This window comes from Anabrus simplex, chromosome 2 (genome assembly GCF_040414725.1).
Source record: "Anabrus simplex isolate iqAnaSimp1 chromosome 2, ASM4041472v1, whole genome shotgun sequence".
In the NCBI taxonomy this organism is placed as follows: Eukaryota; Metazoa; Arthropoda; class Insecta; order Orthoptera; family Tettigoniidae; genus Anabrus; species Anabrus simplex.
Genome location: NC_090266.1, coordinates 1038500085 through 1038520803, shown reverse-complemented (window position 1 = coordinate 1038520803; position 20719 = coordinate 1038500085). Strand labels below are relative to the sequence as shown.

Genomic DNA, 20719 nt, shown 5'->3' with positions numbered 1-20719 from the left:
CAGATCACTCTTCTGGGGCCAATACGCCGGAGACGTCACTCTGAGCCTGATTATGACATTCCAAGGCCCCATAATTCCCTCATTCAAATTAAATCCTTTCCTACAGCACCAATGCATTTACCATATGCATCTATATATCAAGATAAGAATTTAATAGAAACAACACAATTTCTTGAACCATCTCTTCCAGAGGAACCATCAGAAACAAGGTATGCTCAGTTTGGTGAATGTATGAAATAGTCCACTATTTAATTCATTTCTGGACAGTACAAAGTAGTATGAATTTTGCACTATAGTAATTAATGACCTTTTATATAAACTGTTATTGGTAAGTCATTTCTGAAATATGAGTGATAATGAAACAAAGACTAACTTAGGAAACATATGAAATAGAGGTACAAAAAGGCTAATAGTTTTAGTACCTGGCTATATTTTTAGATTTGATTTGATTTTTAAAACATTTATTTCATTAATGGCTTATGTTCTTGATATTGTAATGTGAAGGTGGGTGCGTAAATGATCCTACCACTAGCAGTGTTTACTCTATGATTTATGAACTGACTACTGATTGCTTATACAAGTACACAGGCACAACTTCCACTACACAGTACACACAATTGCACCAGTTCATGCTCTTTCTGACCTCATTACTCAGTTACACCAGTTGTTCATGCTGTTGCTTACAATCTAAAACAAATCACATGACACACACTTCCACAACTGCTACTTATGGTCGGTCATTTCCACAGTTATTCTTGCTGTACGCTTTCACAGCCGCTTAGTCCACAGCCCGCACATAGCACAATCTTGCAATCCTGCATGTCACACACTGTTTGTACTGTCACAGCAGACAATATTCACTGTCCCATGCCAATACCCAATAGAACACTTTCACACTGCTCCAGAGACATGATGTTCACTCGCGTCTGCCAGAAATAAGAGACCACTCCTCGGTTACATACACAACAGAATGAACAGTTACTTCATGAACATGTTGCATTGCTCTGCTTAGCTGCACCGAACTGCTGACCGAATGAACTCCATGGGAGTACTTTCCTCACACAGTACTCCACCCAGTACTTGTACAAAGCTCTTAAGTCTTCGAATAAACTCCAACTGAATCGCTAGCAGAACTGTACCACACACACACACACACACACACACACCTCTGCTGGTCTTAAATAGTCGGGCCTAGTGGCTTCAGACCAGTCTGGAGGCTGGACATGCCCAGAAACCTCTCTGCCGCCAGTCGTCTTGAGGTTTCTGGTAATTGCCATTTTGTCATAGAGACTTGGGAGGGGCAACTTAGCCTGGACTAAGCCATGAGTTACGGCATAGAGTTAAGGCTTCACCACTTGCAGCACAGTGAACCAATCAGGAGAGAGAGAGAGAGAGAGAGAGAGAGAGAGAGAGAGAGACACGGGTGTGCATTGGCCAACCCTTCTGTCAGCACTGTTGCCATCGCCCTGTTACATAATTCGAAGTCTACAGTGTTGTGAGAAGGAACTCAATGGTGCGTCCAGAGTGTTTGCTTTCGAGCGGACTCTGGAGGTGTCTCCTTTCTCGAAGCATCTGGAAGGGCCGGCCTCGCTATTTAAGGCAGGCCGGACTTGCTTCAGCGGTTCAGTTGAAATTGAGGGTGTTCAGTGTGGGAGTGCAGTCAGTTCAGTCAGAGGGTGAGTGCTGCTGTGGACAGCAACAGTTCGAGTTGAGGGTCAGCCTGGTGAAGCATGGGAGAGTTCAACTTGTGATTGGCAAGGAACAATGAACAAGAACTGTTGGGTGTTCATGGACAGTGTACGTCATATGGAATTATGAGACTGTCATGTGCGGGCTGTGAACAGAGGGCTGCGAGAGTGGCAGCAAGGATGAGAGTATAGTTGTCCTTGCTTATAAGTGTCAGCTGAGGAAGAGGGAATGTGGTTCGTGTTGGTCTATAACTAATAGCATGAGAAATTGTGGCAGACAAGCAGGCAGACAGACATTTTGGTGTGTGTGCATATGCGCATGCAATGTGCAAGAATTAGTAGATTAAAACTCTATCATTGGTGTTTATTTACCCTGCCAAAATGTCACAGTATAATTTACTACTCTACTCCAGCTTTTTACATAATTTTTATCTAGAATCATAACAAAATAACAGCTATTGGAACTAGAAAATTTGAGGAAAAGATTTCTTAAGCAAGCTCTATTAGTGTGTCATAATACACACACATCCTGTCTAATCTGTGTGTTGTGGGGAGGAAACATCTTAACTGTAAGATGCAAGACTGTTCACTTCTACTATCAGCCACAAGAAGTTATAAGGAGCTGTTACAGGATTTGAGGAAAGAGCAATGATACAGCACTACTTCTACATTGCTGATGCTGTGGTAAATTGGTAGTGGACACATAGAGTATGGATTTAAGGCACACAGTTCCTATATTTGCCATACATGGATTTCATCACAAAGAATGTAGAACTGTGGGATTCCATAAGCAGGGATCGGAGTGTGTGTAAATGATTTAACAATGTGAGAGGTACCATGCTATGATTTATGTATAAAGACAAGAAGCCCTGACACAATTTTGTCAATGAGTATCTTGAACAGTGATGTCCATTGTGCAGATAATGTTACTGGTTATTTTGTCAAACCCTAACACAAAAAAAAGGAAATACTGCTTGGATATTACCAACAAATTAAATACTAGTAATTAATTACAACAAAGATTTTATAGGCATATTTTATCCCATTAACATCATAAAATAAAAATCTTACATTCATAACATACAATGGTGGAGTGAGAAATATATTAAATTAGTATCTACTATACTATGGAAAATGTTTAAGTACTAAAAGTGTAAAGAAAAAACTTATTTTCAATAAAAAAAGAGCAGTAGATGAAATACAAAAGAGATTTAATGAAAAGAGAAGAATGACTTGGCTAGAGTATGTAGATTTGATCAAACTCCCTTTAAAGAGATCTGGGTTATTGAAAAGATAGTTATACTCTGATTATTAACAAAAGCAATACATTTCATTTTAAAGGAATAAGTATTGTTTTACTTAATTTAACTCTGGATTTTATAGAGGTTGAATACAAATTCTCATTTGAACTTTTCTTTGATAAATTTGTGGTAATGTTGGAGGCCTGGAGAATGTAGAACTTTGAAAGCATGCTAAAGAATCAGACACATGTCCTGGACCAGATAATACACTGGCAGAAATTAAATCCCAACACCAAGAAGGAAGTGTGCTAGATAAACGAAATTCAGGAGGCATGTTTGCACATCTGAAAGATAATGCTTATTCAAATGTGCACACTAGTTGACAGAGTGGTGCTAGTAGTGCCACTATGACATTGCAAAGCAAGATTGCTTTAAATACATGCTATGCAATTTGTGAGCGTTAGTCATTGTCTGGAGTTGATGTGAGATAGGTGTGAGTCAAACATGTCTTACGGAGATGAAGGCAGTATCAGCAGCTTTCTGAGTTTCAGTGAGACCATGTAATAGGGCTACATGAAGGTGGATGTTTGCAATATTGGAGAAACACTTGGCAGGGATGTATCCACTGCATATCGGTGTTGGAAACAATAGTCACGGGAAGGCACTGTCTCAAAAAGACTGGGATCCGGTCTTATACGGGCCACTACTGAGAGGTAAGACCATTGCATTTGCTGTATGGCTGTGGCAGATCATACTGCATTGGCAGCAGCTGTTACAGCTTCAGTTGGCACCAGATTAACACAACGAACTGTAACAGATCGATTACTTGAGGGACAGCTCAGAGCCAGACGTTTTTTAGCATTTATGCCACTAACTTCAAATCGCTGCCACCTGAGACTTCAGTGATGACAAGCTAGAGTTCATTGGAGGGCAGAATGAAGATCTGTTGTGTTCTCAGTTGAGCCATTTCTGTCTTAGTGCCAGTGATGGCTGTGGTTTGGTAAGGAGGAGGCCATGTGAGCGCTTGGAACCAAGCTATCTGTGGTGTCAACACACTGGAACTACACCCAGAGTTATGGTCTGGAAAGCAATTTCCTTTGACAGAAGGAGCACTTTCATAGTTATACTAACAACCTTGACAGTAGATTTGCATGCTGGACTGGTGATTGAACTAGTTGTGCTACTATTCATTCACAGTATTCAAAGGGGCATTTTCTAACGGGATAATGCTCGTTCCTGTACAGCTGCTGTCATTCAATGTGCTCTGCAGTGTGTCGACCAGTTACCTTAGTCTGAGACATCGCCAGATTTTTGCCTATTGAGTACGTACAGGATATTATGGGACGACAAATCTAGCATCATCCAATACCAGCACTAACCGTTGCTGATTTGACTGAACAAGTGAAACAGCCATTAAACTCTACCCCAGAAAATGATACACGACACCTCTACAACCCAATGTATGCAAGTTTGCATGCTTACATTAGAAATCATGGTGACTACAGCATTCGTTAATATACCATCATGTCGCATGTCTTCCCGTGCATACCTGTGACCTGGAAACTTAAATCAAATAAATATCTTGCCTTGACAATTGCTGAATTTAAATTGCATTTCTCTAATATCTTCTTGGTGTTGGGATTTCATTTTCCACCCATTTATAACACTCAAAATGATTATAGCCTTTCCAGACAAAGCAAATGGCTAAATATTTATTTAGGCTAATTTGTTATTTCCAGATATTATGCTGGAAAAAGCTAGAAAACAAGCAACCCCAGCAAAACTGGGCAGTGAAAAACATCAAAGGAAAATGTTTAATGAGGGTCACTTAGCAGGAAACTGCTGATGATGTATTAGGGGTGGAAGAAAAGACTGAAAGACAAGGGTGATTAGATGAAGAATGCAGAAGAGTAACTGAGGAGGTAAATGAGGCAAGAAAGAAAATATTATCAGGAAAACAAGAATCCATGTAGAGGAATGAAGGAAGAAAATAAGAGGCAGACAGACTTTGTAGAAAAAGGAAAGGAAAGGAGAGGCAGAGGAGAAATGGATTAGAGGTGGAAGGAACATCACAATAGTGAGGATTGGAAGTTCTAAAAGGACTTGCACAAAGGTTTTCAACCACATGCTCTATTCTGTAGAGATAAGGAAGGTAGTATGATTGGTGGAAGAGACCAGATTCTTGACCGATGGGCTGAATATTTCAGTGAACTGTTGAATGCGACTGCAAAGACTATGACACAGGAACAAGTGGTTGGACATCCTTGGCAAAATCCTACCCAGTATTTAAAACCAGTACCTGCACCATCCATGAAAGTGAAGATAGCATTTAAGTACTTGAAGAATAGTAAGGATCCAGGAAGTGACGATATCTCAGTTGAGATGATCAAATATGGGGGTTAACATCTGATGCATCTTTTCTTCACCTGCTAATTATGAAAATTTGTGAAACAGAACAAATGCCAGAGCATTGATGCTTAGTGATTATTTGTCCAATACAGAAGAAGAAAGACAAAACAAACTGTGAAAATTATAGAGGTGTAACTTTGCTTAGTGTGGTTTATAATATCTTAGCCAAGGTTTTGTCTGAGACTCACTTCAATGGTTAAGCAGATACTAGGAGACTACCAGAGTGGCTTTCGACAGGGCAGATCAATGACAGACCGCACCTTCACTCTCAGGCAAGTAATGGAGAAGTGCTATGAATATAATGCGGATGTACATCGGCTGTTCATGGATTGCTAGCAGACTTATAACAGTGCGAAAGGGAAGAATCTGTATCAAACAATGGTTAACATGGAGATGCCAGCTAAATTAGCAAGAATGATGCAAAAGACTGGTTAAAGTGGAACAAAATCTCACTAAAGAATTTGAAGCAAACCAAGGTCTTGAACGTGGTTCTGGACCAGGTGATGAAAAATGTGGAGGTCGGTAATCCACCATGTAACTCGGAATCTAGCTGATGATGTTGATTTGGTTTCTCAAAGATTGAAAGACCTAGATGGACAGATGAGAAAAGGAGGCAAGAGAAATGGGGCTTAGAGTGAATAATGCCAGAACTCAATATTTGTTCTCATCTAGGAGGATAAACTTAAAAATTTAAATGGGATCAACTACGAGAGGTGTGAAAAGTTGAAGCATTTAGGAGTGCTAGTGGCGAGAATGATAATGATATTAAAGAGGAATGAAAAGTGAGGATTGCTACAGGCAATAGGGCTTATTTAGCTTTGCTGAAAGTGCTCAGATTGTGCAGCCTTAGTAAAAGACTGTAGTTGCCAGTTTAAAGGTAAAACATAGAACTGGAAGAACTCTATGGTCATTTAAACATTGCACCTGAAATAGTTCGATATGCAACCAGTTCTCTCTCCGCACACGAACGTGACCGAATCTGGATCAGTAGACAGTTTCATAGTGTGTGGTAATCAAAACATGTTTAGTACCTATTCTTGAAGGTGGTTTTGGCAACATATGAAATAATCATTCAGATGAAGATGTAGTTTTACTATTAGCTATGAAGAGCAGTACTGAGTTCGATATCTGCAGTCGCTTAAGCACGGCCGGTATCCAGTATCCAGGAGATAGTAGGTTCAAACCCCACTGTCGGTAGCCCTGAAGATGGTTTTCTGTGGTTTCCTATTTCCATGCCAGGCAAATATTGGGGCTGTACCTTAATTAAGGCCATGGCCACTTCCTTCCCAGTCCTAGCCCTTTCCTGTCCCCTCATCGCCATAAGACCTATCTGTGTCGGTGCAACGTAAAGCCAATAGTGCAAAAAGAGAAGAAAAGGAGCAGTACGAAGGGAATATTGGTGCCATCCTTATATAGACAGAAATATAAAGTGCAGACTGTCCTAATGGCATGCTGTGATGCGATGCGAATGGTCTTTTCACAACCATTGAATCAGGTTACTCCAGACACAACAGTGTTGGAGGTATTTTTAATGCCAGTGCAATGAAATTCTGGATGACCCAAGGGGGTTTTGACATCCCTTCGCCTTCCTTGTTTGAGATGCGATGAAACTGTCCTTTTTTTTTTTTACTCTGTAGAAGATGAAGCGTTCCCATTGTCGCCCAGTTTCATGAGTCCCTATGCTAAAAGAACCATATACAATGTGAAAAGGATTTTTCATTACAGGTTAAGCTGGGAAAAAACTACTGAATATGCCTTTGCAATGGCAGCAAAAGTATTTCTGGTAATAAATGGTTTGTCATGTCGCTAAAATGAAAATGGAATGACGCTTCCCATAAAAAGAATATAATCAAACGTGCTATAGTGAAGGGTTTAAAGTACACAAATCATAGTGGAAATGTTGTGAATGAAAAGACAATAGTAGACGACTGCAGGTAAGTAGTTTGGTTAGTTTATCATGCCATGGTTTGTCACTAAGGCACATTTCTGGTAATGAATACAGTGCACTATTTCAGCATGGTTAGTATTTTTATGAATCTCGTTTTCAGATGTCAGAGGAAATGTTTCCAAACTATAGGTGATGATACGAAGAATAGTATATTCACAACCTTTCACAATATGCCAGACAAAAGCACAAGATGTATACTTTTACAGGGTCTCATCAAAGCGGTGCAAGTTAAACAGCGCAGACCTAGGGTAAAAGATGGCCTACAAGAAAATAGACGCATTGCAAGTTTTCAAGAATTTGTTATGGATGGGGTGTTTAGGACAATGGTCTGTCGTCAAGCTTTCTGTAGCTAACGTGCTATAGGGACAAAACGAGTGTTTAATTTGACATGAAGTCTGCTTAGGGGTGAACAACCGATAGACAAGAGGGGCAGAACACTAGTTGTGAACAAGATTCCTGCAAATGTGACTCAGAGCATTGATGATGAGCACATCAGATCATTTCCGGTGAAATTTTCGCATTATGCTGGGAAAGAAACACAATACTTAGATGCCAGATTGGATGTTAAACAAGTGCATGAAATGTACTGCACTACACACCCAGAAACTAAAGTCAAATATGATTTTTACAAGCAGTACTTCCGTGATAATATTGTTTCTGAAGACCATAAATAGATACATGTTCTTTATGTGAAGAGCTTAAAGCTAAAATAGAGTCCTCACTTAAATGACAATGTTAAATTAGCAGCCAAAGCAGAGTTGGAAGTACATCTTCGCTGAAGTCAGAAATTTTACAGTTCCCTACACAGCATGAAGACCTTATGTAATGTGAACGAAGGGACATGTGCTTTGGCTTTTGATTTTATGCAGAATCTTCCACTCCCTAACATTCCTGTGCAAGATATATTCTATTTGCAGCAACTCTGGGTGAATATTTTCAATGTTCATGATATTAAGACGGACAAATCTGTAATTTACCTGTATCATGAAGGAGAAGGGAAAAAGGGTGCAAACGAAGTTTGTTCATTCCTGTCACATTACTTTGAAAATTATATGCTCAAACATATTAAACATGTCAACTTATTCTCTGATGGCTGTCCAGGTCAGAACAAGAACCACACGATGATCAGAATGTGCATGTCCTTGACAGCCAATGGGAGATTCCAATCCATTGTCCATAGATTTCCTGAGCGCAGGCATTTGTTTTTGCCATGTGACAGGAATTTTGGAGTATTCAAGAAGAAGATTAGGAAAAGTGATCGTATTTACATTCCAATGGAATACGTAGAGATATTAGCAAATAGCAAGAAAAACATTGAAGTTCACATGGTGAGACCAGAAGAAATACTTAACTTCGATAATTGGTGGCCGCTCTGTTTTAAGAAAACTGTACTGTCCGTGCAAACTAAAAATCTGCAGAGAAACCGGAAACAGCAATTCACACCAGCAAGCTTTAAACAGTTCACGTATAGAACTGCAAAAGTAGGGGTAGTTGAAGCAGCAATCTACATCAACTCTCCCATTAAACATACATTCTTCTTAGGGAAACCTTTTTTTTTTTTTTTTTTTTTTTTTTTTTTTTTTTTTTTTTTTTTTTTTTCAGGGATAACTATGCCAAACATCAAAGCCTATGATGATAAAATTCCCATTAATGCAAACAAACTTGATGACATAATAAAGGTAGTGAAATATGTTAGCCATGATGGTAGATTCTTCTATGATGAACTATTGGAATTACCAAGATTGGTGTACTCGAAAGAATTGCATAAATAGTTGTTGAGTATGGCATCAAAGTAGTGACAGTGCATTATACAGTGTTTGTATTGTCATAAACATCATTCAATACTAAATCTACATTATATAATGTTTCCGAATATACATTTCAATGGTCATTTAATTTAAACAGAGCTAAAAGGCATTAAGTCTGAAAATTGTTAATGTTTATTTCTCAACTGTATATAGCAATTTACTGTCAACGTTTGTCTCAGTGAAGTGTCTTTCCATTATCTATAACATACAGATCTTCTGATACAAATATATAAAACAGTTTAAACAGTGGAATGTTCTTTGCTTCTCCTGAAAAGTTGTAAAAACAGACTTATTACCCTTTAGCTCTGACTGATTCAATTCTATAATGCAACCGTGCAACTGAAACCATTTCACAAACTTGCAAGCACGATCTCTCGTGACCAGTTGGAAACCAATTTCAAACCGGCCCCGTTTCTGTCGACCCATGTGTGGCTACCTACTCTCCTACACGTGAAGGGTCAACAAACGGTTGTTGTGCAATCGGTTTCAAACTTGCATTGCAAAATACTGTACCCATGTACGGAGGGTCACAAATAGGTCTTATGGTGACGATGGGATAGGAAAGGGCAAGGAGTCGGAAGGAAGCAGCCGTGGCCTCCATGTACAGCCCCAGCATTTCCCTAGTTTAAAAATGGGAAGCCACGGAAAACCATCTTCATGACTGCTGACAGTTAGGGTTCGAATCCACTGTCTTCTGGATGCAAGCTCACAGCTGGACTCTAATCGGGAACAAAACTATTGTAAAAAGTTTTAAAAAGTCCAGGAACTCAAATGCTCTCTATGTCAGTGAAGATGTCATTTGGGATGATGGCAACACTGGCAACAGGGAAGATCATGGTACAGATGATTATAATTCAAATGAAAGGAGTAATTAGGTTTACTCTGCTATAGGCCTACTGCTCAACTGACACACACATCACTGGCATTAAGTTCTTTTCCATTCTTTTGTATTAATCTATATATATTGTAACGGGAACGCCGCTACGAGAGAAGTCCCAAGTATGTTTGTTGAACTTCACGCGAGGAGGAAGGTAGGCAGCCCGCTGAATGCAGTGACGTACCCAGAGAGTGACGTGGCCGCCGTAAGCCAGCTATTCGTGCCATATATGGTAATGTTCCAGCTCACCCTCAAAAGTACATTTTGAGCTACTTTATTGCCATTTTGACACTGCCATCTTAAAAACCTTTACAATGGACGTCATCTGTCAGGATTTCAAGAAAATCCACCGAGTAATATAGAAGTTATAAGGGTAGATAGTACCCGAGTTCTAGACACTTCTATGCGAACGTGTATAAAAGGAGGACCGCCTGACCTACGAACATCGCCTCTCCGAACTCCGTAGTGTCACAAATCACTCATCCCGAACTTTTTTTTTCTTGGCCGGGTAGCCCACATCTCTACTCGCAGCCTAGCCGAGCTCAATAAAGCACAAGTAGGCAGACGCCTAGTTGGCAGTCGCCTCCCCACTACCACAAAATCATGCCTTATGTACTCCTCCCTTGGGTAGATCTCTCTATTCCAGAGACAGAAATACACCAAGCACTTAAAACGCAATATGCCCACATTATGAACTCTTTCCGTGTAATAGATGGCCGAACGAAGAAACCCTCTGAGCACCTACTACTGCAAGTCATGACAGACCAAGATGCGCGCCGCGTAATGCTGGATGGAGTCGACTTAAGGAACTACAATTACGTGGTAATAACACCGCTGCAGACCATCCTCGACCAACTTCAAGCTAAGCCCGAATTTATTCCCATCCTCCATGAGCCTCCAATAAAAACAATACCGCTCCCACTCTCCCTCCCTACCACAACTACCACCACAACCATCACAACCACTGCTAGCACCCATGCCACAACTATAACCACCACCAGCACAACCTGCCATTCCTTCCCGGTCATGACTACAACCCTCCCCCTCCCTCCCATCTACCAACCATCCAGTCCCCAGCAGACAACGTCTGGAATAACTCTACAAGACTATACCGCTGACCACGTAATGCCGACCGAGCAAGAGTACTCCGCTGACCACGCGTCGCCGACCGAACAGCCACCATCTTCCACGTCCATTTACAGCTGTGTTCTGCGTGGCATCACCCCGGACATCCCTACAAGAGACATCATCCAGGAACTCCGACCGCAGGCATCCCAGTGAAGAGGGCCATAAGGATCCGTAACAACCATGTCCCTACTTATATGGTCCGACTCCAACTACCATCTGAATGAGACATACAACAACTTATCACCACAGGAGCACAAATTTATGGCGAACACCACCGAGTGGAACCCTCCTATTCACCACCCCCCTCCACCCGCCAACCATCAGCCACTATGCATCCTCGCCCCCGGCCACCCCCCACGCCAATCCCACCATATCGACAAGCTCTCCCACCTCTCCCTCACTCCAGCCCCTATCATCTGCCCACACCCACATTGGATCTCCTCCACCTCCTCATCTTTTCCCTTCACAACTGTATAGCCACCCTACAACTCCTAACCTCACACCTACTCCCAACCATTGTCATCCCACCATACCCTCAGTCTAGTCTAATTCAAAATCACGTATATCAATAATTGTAACCCTAATGTAAGCACAAATAATTGTAACCCAAATGTAAAAATGTAACACCTTTGTATTTAAACCAATAAAAAGCACAAGAGCAGACACTGCACCCTTAGCCAAGAGGCCAAACCCCTTCACATCTCCAAAAATCAAAGCTTCTTCCTTTTAACTTCAAACCCCCATCAAATCCCCAAACCCCGCCAAATCTCCTGGCCAGAGAGGTGGTGTAACCTTCTAGGTGGCCCGCCCCTCCCCTTCTGGGAGGGTAATGAAAACATCCCCCTTGGTCCTTGGACCTACGAATTCAGTGTCTGTCACTCCGCTGTCTCTGTGACACGGGTGACAGGAGAAGTATTGTGTGTGTCGAACTTCTGGTTGACAGTCTGCGAAATCCAAGTATTGGAACTTCGGTATTTTCTCTAAGTGTTGTATCGGGACTTTATCATATTCTTGAAGTGCCTGAATGGGACTTTGTTATTTTCTGCAAGCATCATATTGGAACTTTGTCATATTGACACATTGGAACTTTGTTATTTTTTATGTGTCGTGATTGGACTTTGATATTTTCTTAAAGTGCCATATAGGAACTTCGTTATTTTTTCGGAAGCGTTTCATTGGAACTTTGTTATTTTTGCCAAGTGTCGCGATAAGACTTTATTATTTTCTTAAGGTGAAATATTGGAACATTGTCATCGGAACTTTATTTTCTTCGAGTGTCGTGTTGGGACTTTAATATTTTGACACCACAGAACTTTATTTTCTTCGAGTGTTGTGTTGGGACTTTAATATTTTTGACATATCGGAACTTTGTTATTTCAACACATTGGAACTTTGTTATTTTTTTGAAGTGCCACATAGGGACTTACTTATTCAACGACAATTGAAAGGACTTCGAATTTTCACGAGTGCTGTGTACTGCATTGAACTTATGTTTCGAACTTATTCAAACTTGTATTTTTTGGAATCAATTTCTGGAACATTGAAATTTTCCGAGCGTGTAGGATGAACTTGTGCCCTACCAACATAAACTTTCGTGTGAACGATATGACGTGTTTTCTCAAGTGCCTCATTGAATTTACGCCTTGTAAAGACTGTGAAACTTAGGGGACGTTCAACATTACGTCTAATTGTGAAATATGCAATACTTTCCAAGTGCTACACAGGGACTTATGTTTTGATTCTTAAAGACTGTGGCAATTCAGAATACGCATATCGCGTTCCCAGAAAGCCTAGAACTTTCCAGTATTTTGAGTGATCCATAATTTTTGAAGTCAGAATTTTTCTTTCAAATATTATTTTCTTTAATGGCTACTCACTTCGCCTATTGACAGAACAGGACAGTTTCCGAGTGCTACTTATTCAGTTCATTGCCAACATGTTTTAAATCTTCAGAACTATGCATTTAGGACTGCAGTGACAGTAATCCTCTAGAACATTCTGACTTACAGTGAGCTTGCATTGTGAACTTGCATTTCTACCAGTACTTGTTCTTCGAGTGATTATTCCAGAAAGTTTTGATTTAATATCTAGAGTGCAGTAACCATAATTAAAAGGTCATATCTGTTCAGACAGTGCCATGAATGTGTGGAGTGCCGTGCAGGAAATTCAAGTGTGAATTACATCTCAAATCGAACCCAGGAACGTGTGCCAATCTTCGAGACATTCCAGAACGTCGGGACATTCCAGAACGTCGGGACATTTCCAGAACCTCGAGACATTCCAGAACTCCCCAGTCGATGTCCAGCACCATCCCAGGACTTGGAGGTACCAACCAGCCACGACACTTCCACGCTGCTGTATGAAGGTGATATGAACTTACTTTTGATGATCAATAAACTCAATTTATCAAAAGAATCTCTAAAATTGATAACTATACCTCTCTCTGTACCACCTCCAATAATAAAGCCACTCCCTAGGTTAAGAATCATGCTCGTTAATTTAATATCAAGCGCCTTAACGATATGAACACAATTTTACGGGTACAATATAAAGTAGCTTGTCCTGACTTACTGACTGATTCATCGCGGAGCCAAAACTACTGGACATAATGAAATGAAATTTTGGAGATACATTCATATTAAGATGTAGGTGCTTGCTAAGGGAGGATTTTTGGATATTACATCGCTAAGGGGGTGAAAGGGGGGGGGGTGAAATTTAAAAATGAGTGTATCTATATCTCAAAACTTTGAAAGTTTACAGATGTAAAAATTGGCATTTAGAATCTTCATTAAAAATAAAGAAACAAGTATTTTTTGTTTTTGGAAAATCCCAATAGGAGGGGTGGAAAGGGGTGAAAAAGGGGTTGAATGCATTTAATGAGGATACTTATATCTCAGAAACTGAAGATATTACAGACCTGAAAATTGGTATTTGGGATCTTCTTTAAAAATAAAGAAACATTTTTTTTGCTTTTGGAAAGTCCAAGTAGTGGGGGAGGGGGGGGGGGGTGAAAAAGGGGGATTTTTAAAATGAATGTATCTATATCTCAAAACCTTAAAAGTTTGCACATGTAAAAATTGATATTTAGAATCTCCTTTAAAAATAAACACATATTTTTGTTTTGGGAAAATCCAATGAATGGCGGTTAAACAGGAGTGACATATTGGGGTGAATTTTTTGAAAGACTATATCTACAGAATATCTGAGAAACGTAGAATGTTACAGACATAAAAAGTGGTATTTGGAATCTCCTGTAAATGTAAAGAAATATAGGTGATTTGTTTTTGGAAACTCCTCTTAAGGGGAACTAAAAAGAGGGTGAAATTTTAAAATGAGAATTTCTACAGTATATCTAAAAATACTTAACATGTTACACAAGTGAAAAATTGTATTTTTAAAACGTGTATTTTTAGTTTTCGGAAATACCACTTGTGTGGAGTGGGGGTAAAAGTGACTGAAAATGGTGTTAAATTCTTTTAATTAGGCTACTGTTATCTCAAAAATGAAGATGTTACAGACGTGAAATTTGATATTTGGAATTTGCTTTGAAAGAAAAGAAACGCGTATTCTCGGAAAATCCAATGAATGGTGGGGGGAGGGGGGGGCGGAGGTGAAAGAACTGAAAAATTGACTTAATTGTATGAGAATATTTACATCCAATAAAAACTAAAGTTGTTAGGGGCTACAGACGTGAAAATTGGTATTTGGATCTCCTTTAAAAACAAAGGAAAATCCGTTTTGTGGGGGAATCATCTTGGGGGGCGGGGGTGAAAATGAGTTGAATTCCTTTCATGAGGACACATAAATAAAAAACTGAAGAAGTTACAGTTGTGATAATTGGTATTTAGAAGATCCTTTACTGTTAAAGAAACAAGTATTTTTTGCTGGAAAATTCACTTGGGGGGGGTGAAAGTGGAAACAAGTGAATTATTTTAATCTCAAAACTGAAGGTAATAGACGTGAATATCAGTGTTTGGAATCTCATTTAAACATAAAGAAACACGCCTTCTTTTAGTTTTTTGGTGGGGGGTAAATAACTTTACCGGCGGCAGGGTGTAAAAGGAGGCGAGTCCAATTGATTTTACTGTTCTTTATGTATTCATAAGGAGCCTCCGTTGCTCAGGCGGCAGCGCGCCGGCACCTCACAGCTGGGTTCCGTGGTTAAAATCCTGGTCACTCCATGTGACATTCGTGCTGGACAATACAGAGGCGGAACAGGTTTTTCTCCGTTTACTCCGGTTTTCCCTGTCATCATTCATTCCAGCAACAGTGTCCAGTATTTAATTTCATTTGTCATTCATCGATCATTGCCCCAGGGCGTGCTTCGGCAGCCGGTACAATTCCTATTGTCGCCGCTAGATGGGGGCTTTATTCATTCCATTCCTGACCCTGTCGAATGACTGGAAACAGGCTGTAGATTTTCAATGTACTTATTCTGATCACAAACCGATCATTTTTAATCTCTCCTGGGATCGTTTTCAAGAGCCATCTTTTCCTTCGGTGAACGTTCTTAGATTACAGTAGATTCCGCTGGCATATAGATAACAATTTAAACACATTTGAAATAACGAGAGGAATGAGATTGAACGTTCAAATTTTCACCTCTCTAATAAGTTCAATAATGTACGGAAGTATGTCATTCGTATGGCCAGAAATCCTGCACACTTGCCTACGCGCGACAATGGTGCTGGTCACATTGTCGACAGTGACAATGGCAGCAGATGTAATTTACCACCAAGTAGCGGTCTTTCATCTTGCTGTGGGGTCCAGAACATCAATAATAATAATAATAATAATAATAATAATAATAATAATAATAATGTTCCAGACCGTCGTCAAATGTGCGGACCGCGCTGGAAACGGGCCGGGATGGGTAATGACTAAGAATGCAGTCCGGCCGCGGGTTCAGTATCGCCAAGGCACCCAATACGACACCAGGCTGGATCTCCTGAAGGAAATGATCCATATTAAATATACTTATAGGAAAAGATGGCAAAGATTTAGGGACCCAACTGACCGGGTGGAATACCTGGACCTAGCCCGGGAAGTACGAAATCGATTGCTGGAAAGAAAGATTGAAAAAAGGGTGGAAACTTGCCGTAATCTATTAGAAAACGAGCCAGATCACGAATTTTGGCGGATTCTCTCAGAAAACGAGTCAGACCGCAAATTTCGGCGGATAATATATAAATCAATAAGCATTCAATTCTAAATTTCAGTATAATACCATAGCGAAGCATGGGTATCTTGCTAGTATTGTATAATATGATAAAACTGTATGTGCAAACCTTATCCAATTTTTGTATGGGGTTGGGTATGAAGAGAGTTGAATTCTTGTGAGTTTTTACGACTGGATGCCCATCCTGAGGTCAGCCTCATCAGAGGAGTTAATGAGATGAAATGAATGACATGATACAAGAGTAAATAAGAACTGTTTGATTTTATGTATAGTAAAAGGCCCCATGAGCCTAAAAGACATGTGTTCAGCAATTGTTTTCTTTATTTTTTTAAATTTGGAAGTACTCCCTTCCATTGAACGTAGCCAGTATGACTCAGAATACAATCATAAATTTGTTAAAAACAGTGTAGAATACACATGTGTACAAATTATAGTTCTTTATAGCCAGAAGGTGTGTGTTCACTGCACAAAATGACAGGCTATCTCATAATGGACCCTCCCTTACTTTTTGCAACTATATAAATGAAGAAAAGTAAGCGATGGAAAGAATATTATGAAACATCAATACAAAAATGGTAACAATAATAATAAAAAAATAATATAATAAATAATATAATAAACATAATAAATGTTAATGAAGGAGTTAAATGAAATAACACAGAATACCAGACTCGAAGAGATATAGTTAAGTAGTAAATCAAATCTAAAAGGCTCAAGGAGCAGCCTAGTGGAAATCCCCACTTAAACAAATATGCACTAGAGAACAGGCAGTATGAGGATGCAGGTGTCATTGAAACTTGGAAGAAGTACCTATTATGTAAGTACCAAAAAAGGAATTAGTGTCATTGTCTCAGAAATCAAAGGAAGCCACAGCCTAAATGATCTTAATAGGGCATATCCATCCAAAAATACAGGAGTCATGCTAAATACATGGCCAACCAGAAATATTACATGAGAAATTCAAGAATAAATTTAGAAAAAGTTTGAACATTATAAGGGATTAAAAAATAGTGAAGAAATCCCGTAAACAGATGTACATTCAAGTCATCCTATAGGGGCACAATAAACCAATTAAACAGAGGCTAAGCCCAATGAAAATTGTGGTTGGTGGGAAGGAAAGCTAAATTAAAAAGAAAAGGCTAATAGATAAATTTAGTAAATCAGACTTAGCAAATTACAAGGTTAAGGGGATTCAGAGCGAAATTTCATCAAATCCCTGTGACCACCACAAGGATAGGCAGAAATTTGCAAATATTTCCTCTATTAGTGGCCCAGGACGATGCTATTAACTTTTATTCACATTATTTTACAACAAAAATATTTTGGAATGCTTTGAGAAAAATTCCACATTTAAGATACTGTAAATTGTTCATTCTATTAAGAACAGTGAACTTAACGGGACATGTTTAGTCTCCTATTTAGACACATTTTTAGCCATAGAAATGTGGAGCAAAGCTAACGTACAAAGATATACATAAATTTAAAATTAGGTACAAAAACAACTTTAAATGTTTTTCCATGTAAACATACCTTTATACCAGTGACGGTTCGTGCATGAAGGGCTTTTGGACACCATCCTGCTGCCTTTAAAAAAATATTTAACGTTATTTCACTCTGTAACTGATTACATAAAGAGATGGACAAATGTAGCAAAGTTGAACTTATGTGGTGTGATATTCATTTATACAATGATATCTTTATTATTTTGGCTGTAAACATTTTGCTTGTCATTTTCAAGAAAATGACAAAGGCTTTCAGACCATGGCTGCTGTCCAGCAAGCATGATGTTTTCTCTTTAGTCGTGAGACGCTTGGATTTCGGCAGCAGAGCCTTGAGTAGGTCCCCAGTCTTAGCAAGCGTGCGGGATACGGGAGGAGCCTGGAAGGACAATGTGGGCTTGTCAGGGGTAAGAAGAGTGCAGGCGGGTATAAGCACTGAACAGCGGAGCTTTCAGCAACTTCACCAACCACTTCAGTCACTACTGATCTGCACTTAGGGCAGTCACCCAGGTGGCAGATTCCCTATCTGTTGTTTTCCAAGCTTTACCTTAAATGATTGCAAAGAAATTGGAAATTTATTGAACACATCCTTTGGTAAGTTTTACAATGTACCTAGACTTTTCCCCCATGTCTTATATTAATTGTAGAGATTAATTCCAAAATGTTTTACAAAACAGTGAATTCCATTATACTTATATTTAAACAATTCAGTTCTATAAAGAAGCTAAAATAAAGATTCAAAATGTAACCATAACATGACAGCACTATTTGTAGAGTGGTCAAATATAGCAGTATCCAAAAGTAAAGAATATCACTAAACAAGGCTATACCACCTGATAGGAATGTCAGACAGATTGCTGAACAAATGGAAGCTGAATCACACAAGATGTGTCACACAACTTGTCCAGAAAAACAGTGTCAGAAACATTCTGATAGCTAAGGTACACATTTGACAACAACTAACAAAATTTGGCAATGTCTTCCACAACAAAATATGCTCTTAATAGGGTGTATGGTTACCCCTAACGGCCACACATGCTTTGCAGCGATGTGACACGCTCTCTATCAGATGGTCCAAGAGCTCTTGTGGCAGTCGATCCCATTCCTCTGAAAGGGCAATGCAAAAGTCTTGGAGGGTCCTTGGTGGAGGCTGACAGGATGCAATTTGCCTCCCCAGTGCATCCCAGGCATGTTCCATAGGATTCAGATCCGCAAACCTTGCTGGCCAGTCCATGCGATGAATGTCTTCCCTAGCCTGAAATTCATCCACCAGGGCAGCGCGGTGCTGTCGGACATTATCATCTATTAAGAGGAAGTCTGGACCAACCGCACCTCTGAAGAGTCGAACATGTGGTCTCAGTACCTCATCCCTGTATTTCTGAGCGTTAAGTGTTCCTCGGACCACCCATGAAGATGTGCAGGTCCATACGGCCACAATACTAAAAAGAAAGTATAAAGGTTCCACCTTTTCAATACACTGTTATTAAGTTGTACCAATATTAAGTTACAACATGTTAAACTTTGGGACCGGTTTCGACATATTTGAAGTGTCATCAGCTGATTAAGAGAACAGGGCAAATGGACTAAATCTTAAACAATTATAAACACACACAACAATTATAAGACGTTATTCACAGTCAAAAGGATGTACGTAGAAATATAAACACTTTTTATGAAGTAAATTCATTTGAAATTCATTTGTAACATGACAGTCTTGTATATTCCTGCTGCGCTGTAATCACATAAAAAGATGTTGAACTGATGGTGAATAATGAGTTATAAAGCTTGATCCAAGATAAAATCTTGAGGGATGAGTCATTAAAAGATTGATCTTCAGAGATGCAGCTTGTGTACAGTTGTTGCTAAGCAAGGTCTTATAGCCAATTGTTTTATAAGCAAGTTGAAGAGTGGAAAGCGACATACATGAAGTCCTAGGATACAGTGTAGGACTTAAGTTCCTCAGTTTGATACGGATATCTGAAGCCTAAAGAAAAGGAGACTTAAATAGAAATGAAACAAGTGGTAAGAAATTTAGAACAAGTTAAATTATGAGGCTCACTTTTATCAGCGTGCCATGATGATTGACATGCATAGGGGAGGCAAAATATGAAGCAAATAAGTAAGGAATAAGTAGAGGTGGGGGAGGAGTAAAGGAGAGTTCGTGAGAGGTTGGTGGGGAGGGGGGCAATTGTCTAAGGCGGATCAAGGGGAGCTTTTCAGAAGGGGCAAGTAGCGTGAAAAAGTGTTGTGTAAAATGTGAAAGATCGATTGACTACTTGCCAACTTGAGGTTTTTCAAAACTGAGATGAGGAAGTTGAAAAGGGTGTTTGGCTTCCCAGAAATATCATTCAGGTTAAGATTGGGACTGAAAAACTGATCAAGGTGTATAAAACAGTTTTCAGTGATATCAAGGAGAGGGCCTTTTTTTAGGGTGCTGAGAATTTCGGTGTCTTGGTCTATCGTAGTGAAAAAATGTTTTACATCATGCATATGTTGCCCTACTGCCGAAAACCTGTTATATTTTATTCCATTAACATGTTCAGAATATCTGATTTTGAAGTTGCGACCAGTTTTCCTATGTAAGAAGAGTTGCAGTTATTGCATTTAAACCAGTATACACCTGACTTTGAAAATACATTAGTTTTGTTTATTAAATTGGAGTTATGTAATACTTGCAAGCTTCTGTTGTTAGTTCTAAATGAAATTTTGGTATTATATTTTTTGAATATATTAGCAATATTGTAGACCAGGGCCATCCAAACAGTGCTCCCCGGGCGCTAACGCTCTAGCCGCTTTCTAAGCCAGTGCTCCGAGCGCTTTGGGGGAATGTATTTTCGGTAGTGGTGGGAAGAGCTTAGCTGGCTGAGTGAGCGGTCTGCCCGCCGCAGTGAAGCGAGCAGCCGATCCATCAGTCGCTAGTCTAGTCCAATGCACTTTGTTGA

The 20719-nt window shown here is 39.6% G+C and overlaps 1 protein-coding gene across 1 annotated transcript in view; it reads left to right on the top strand.

The window, feature by feature from the left end:
* Positions 1-20719, top strand: part of LOC136863266 (uncharacterized) — a 326298-nt gene that overhangs the window by 296631 nt on the left and 8948 nt on the right. Inside the window, exon 8 of the mRNA XM_067139651.2 lies at positions 4-209. Coding sequence (XP_066995752.2) covers positions 4-209 — 206 coding nt within the window. The remainder of the gene's footprint in view (positions 1-3; positions 210-20719) is intronic.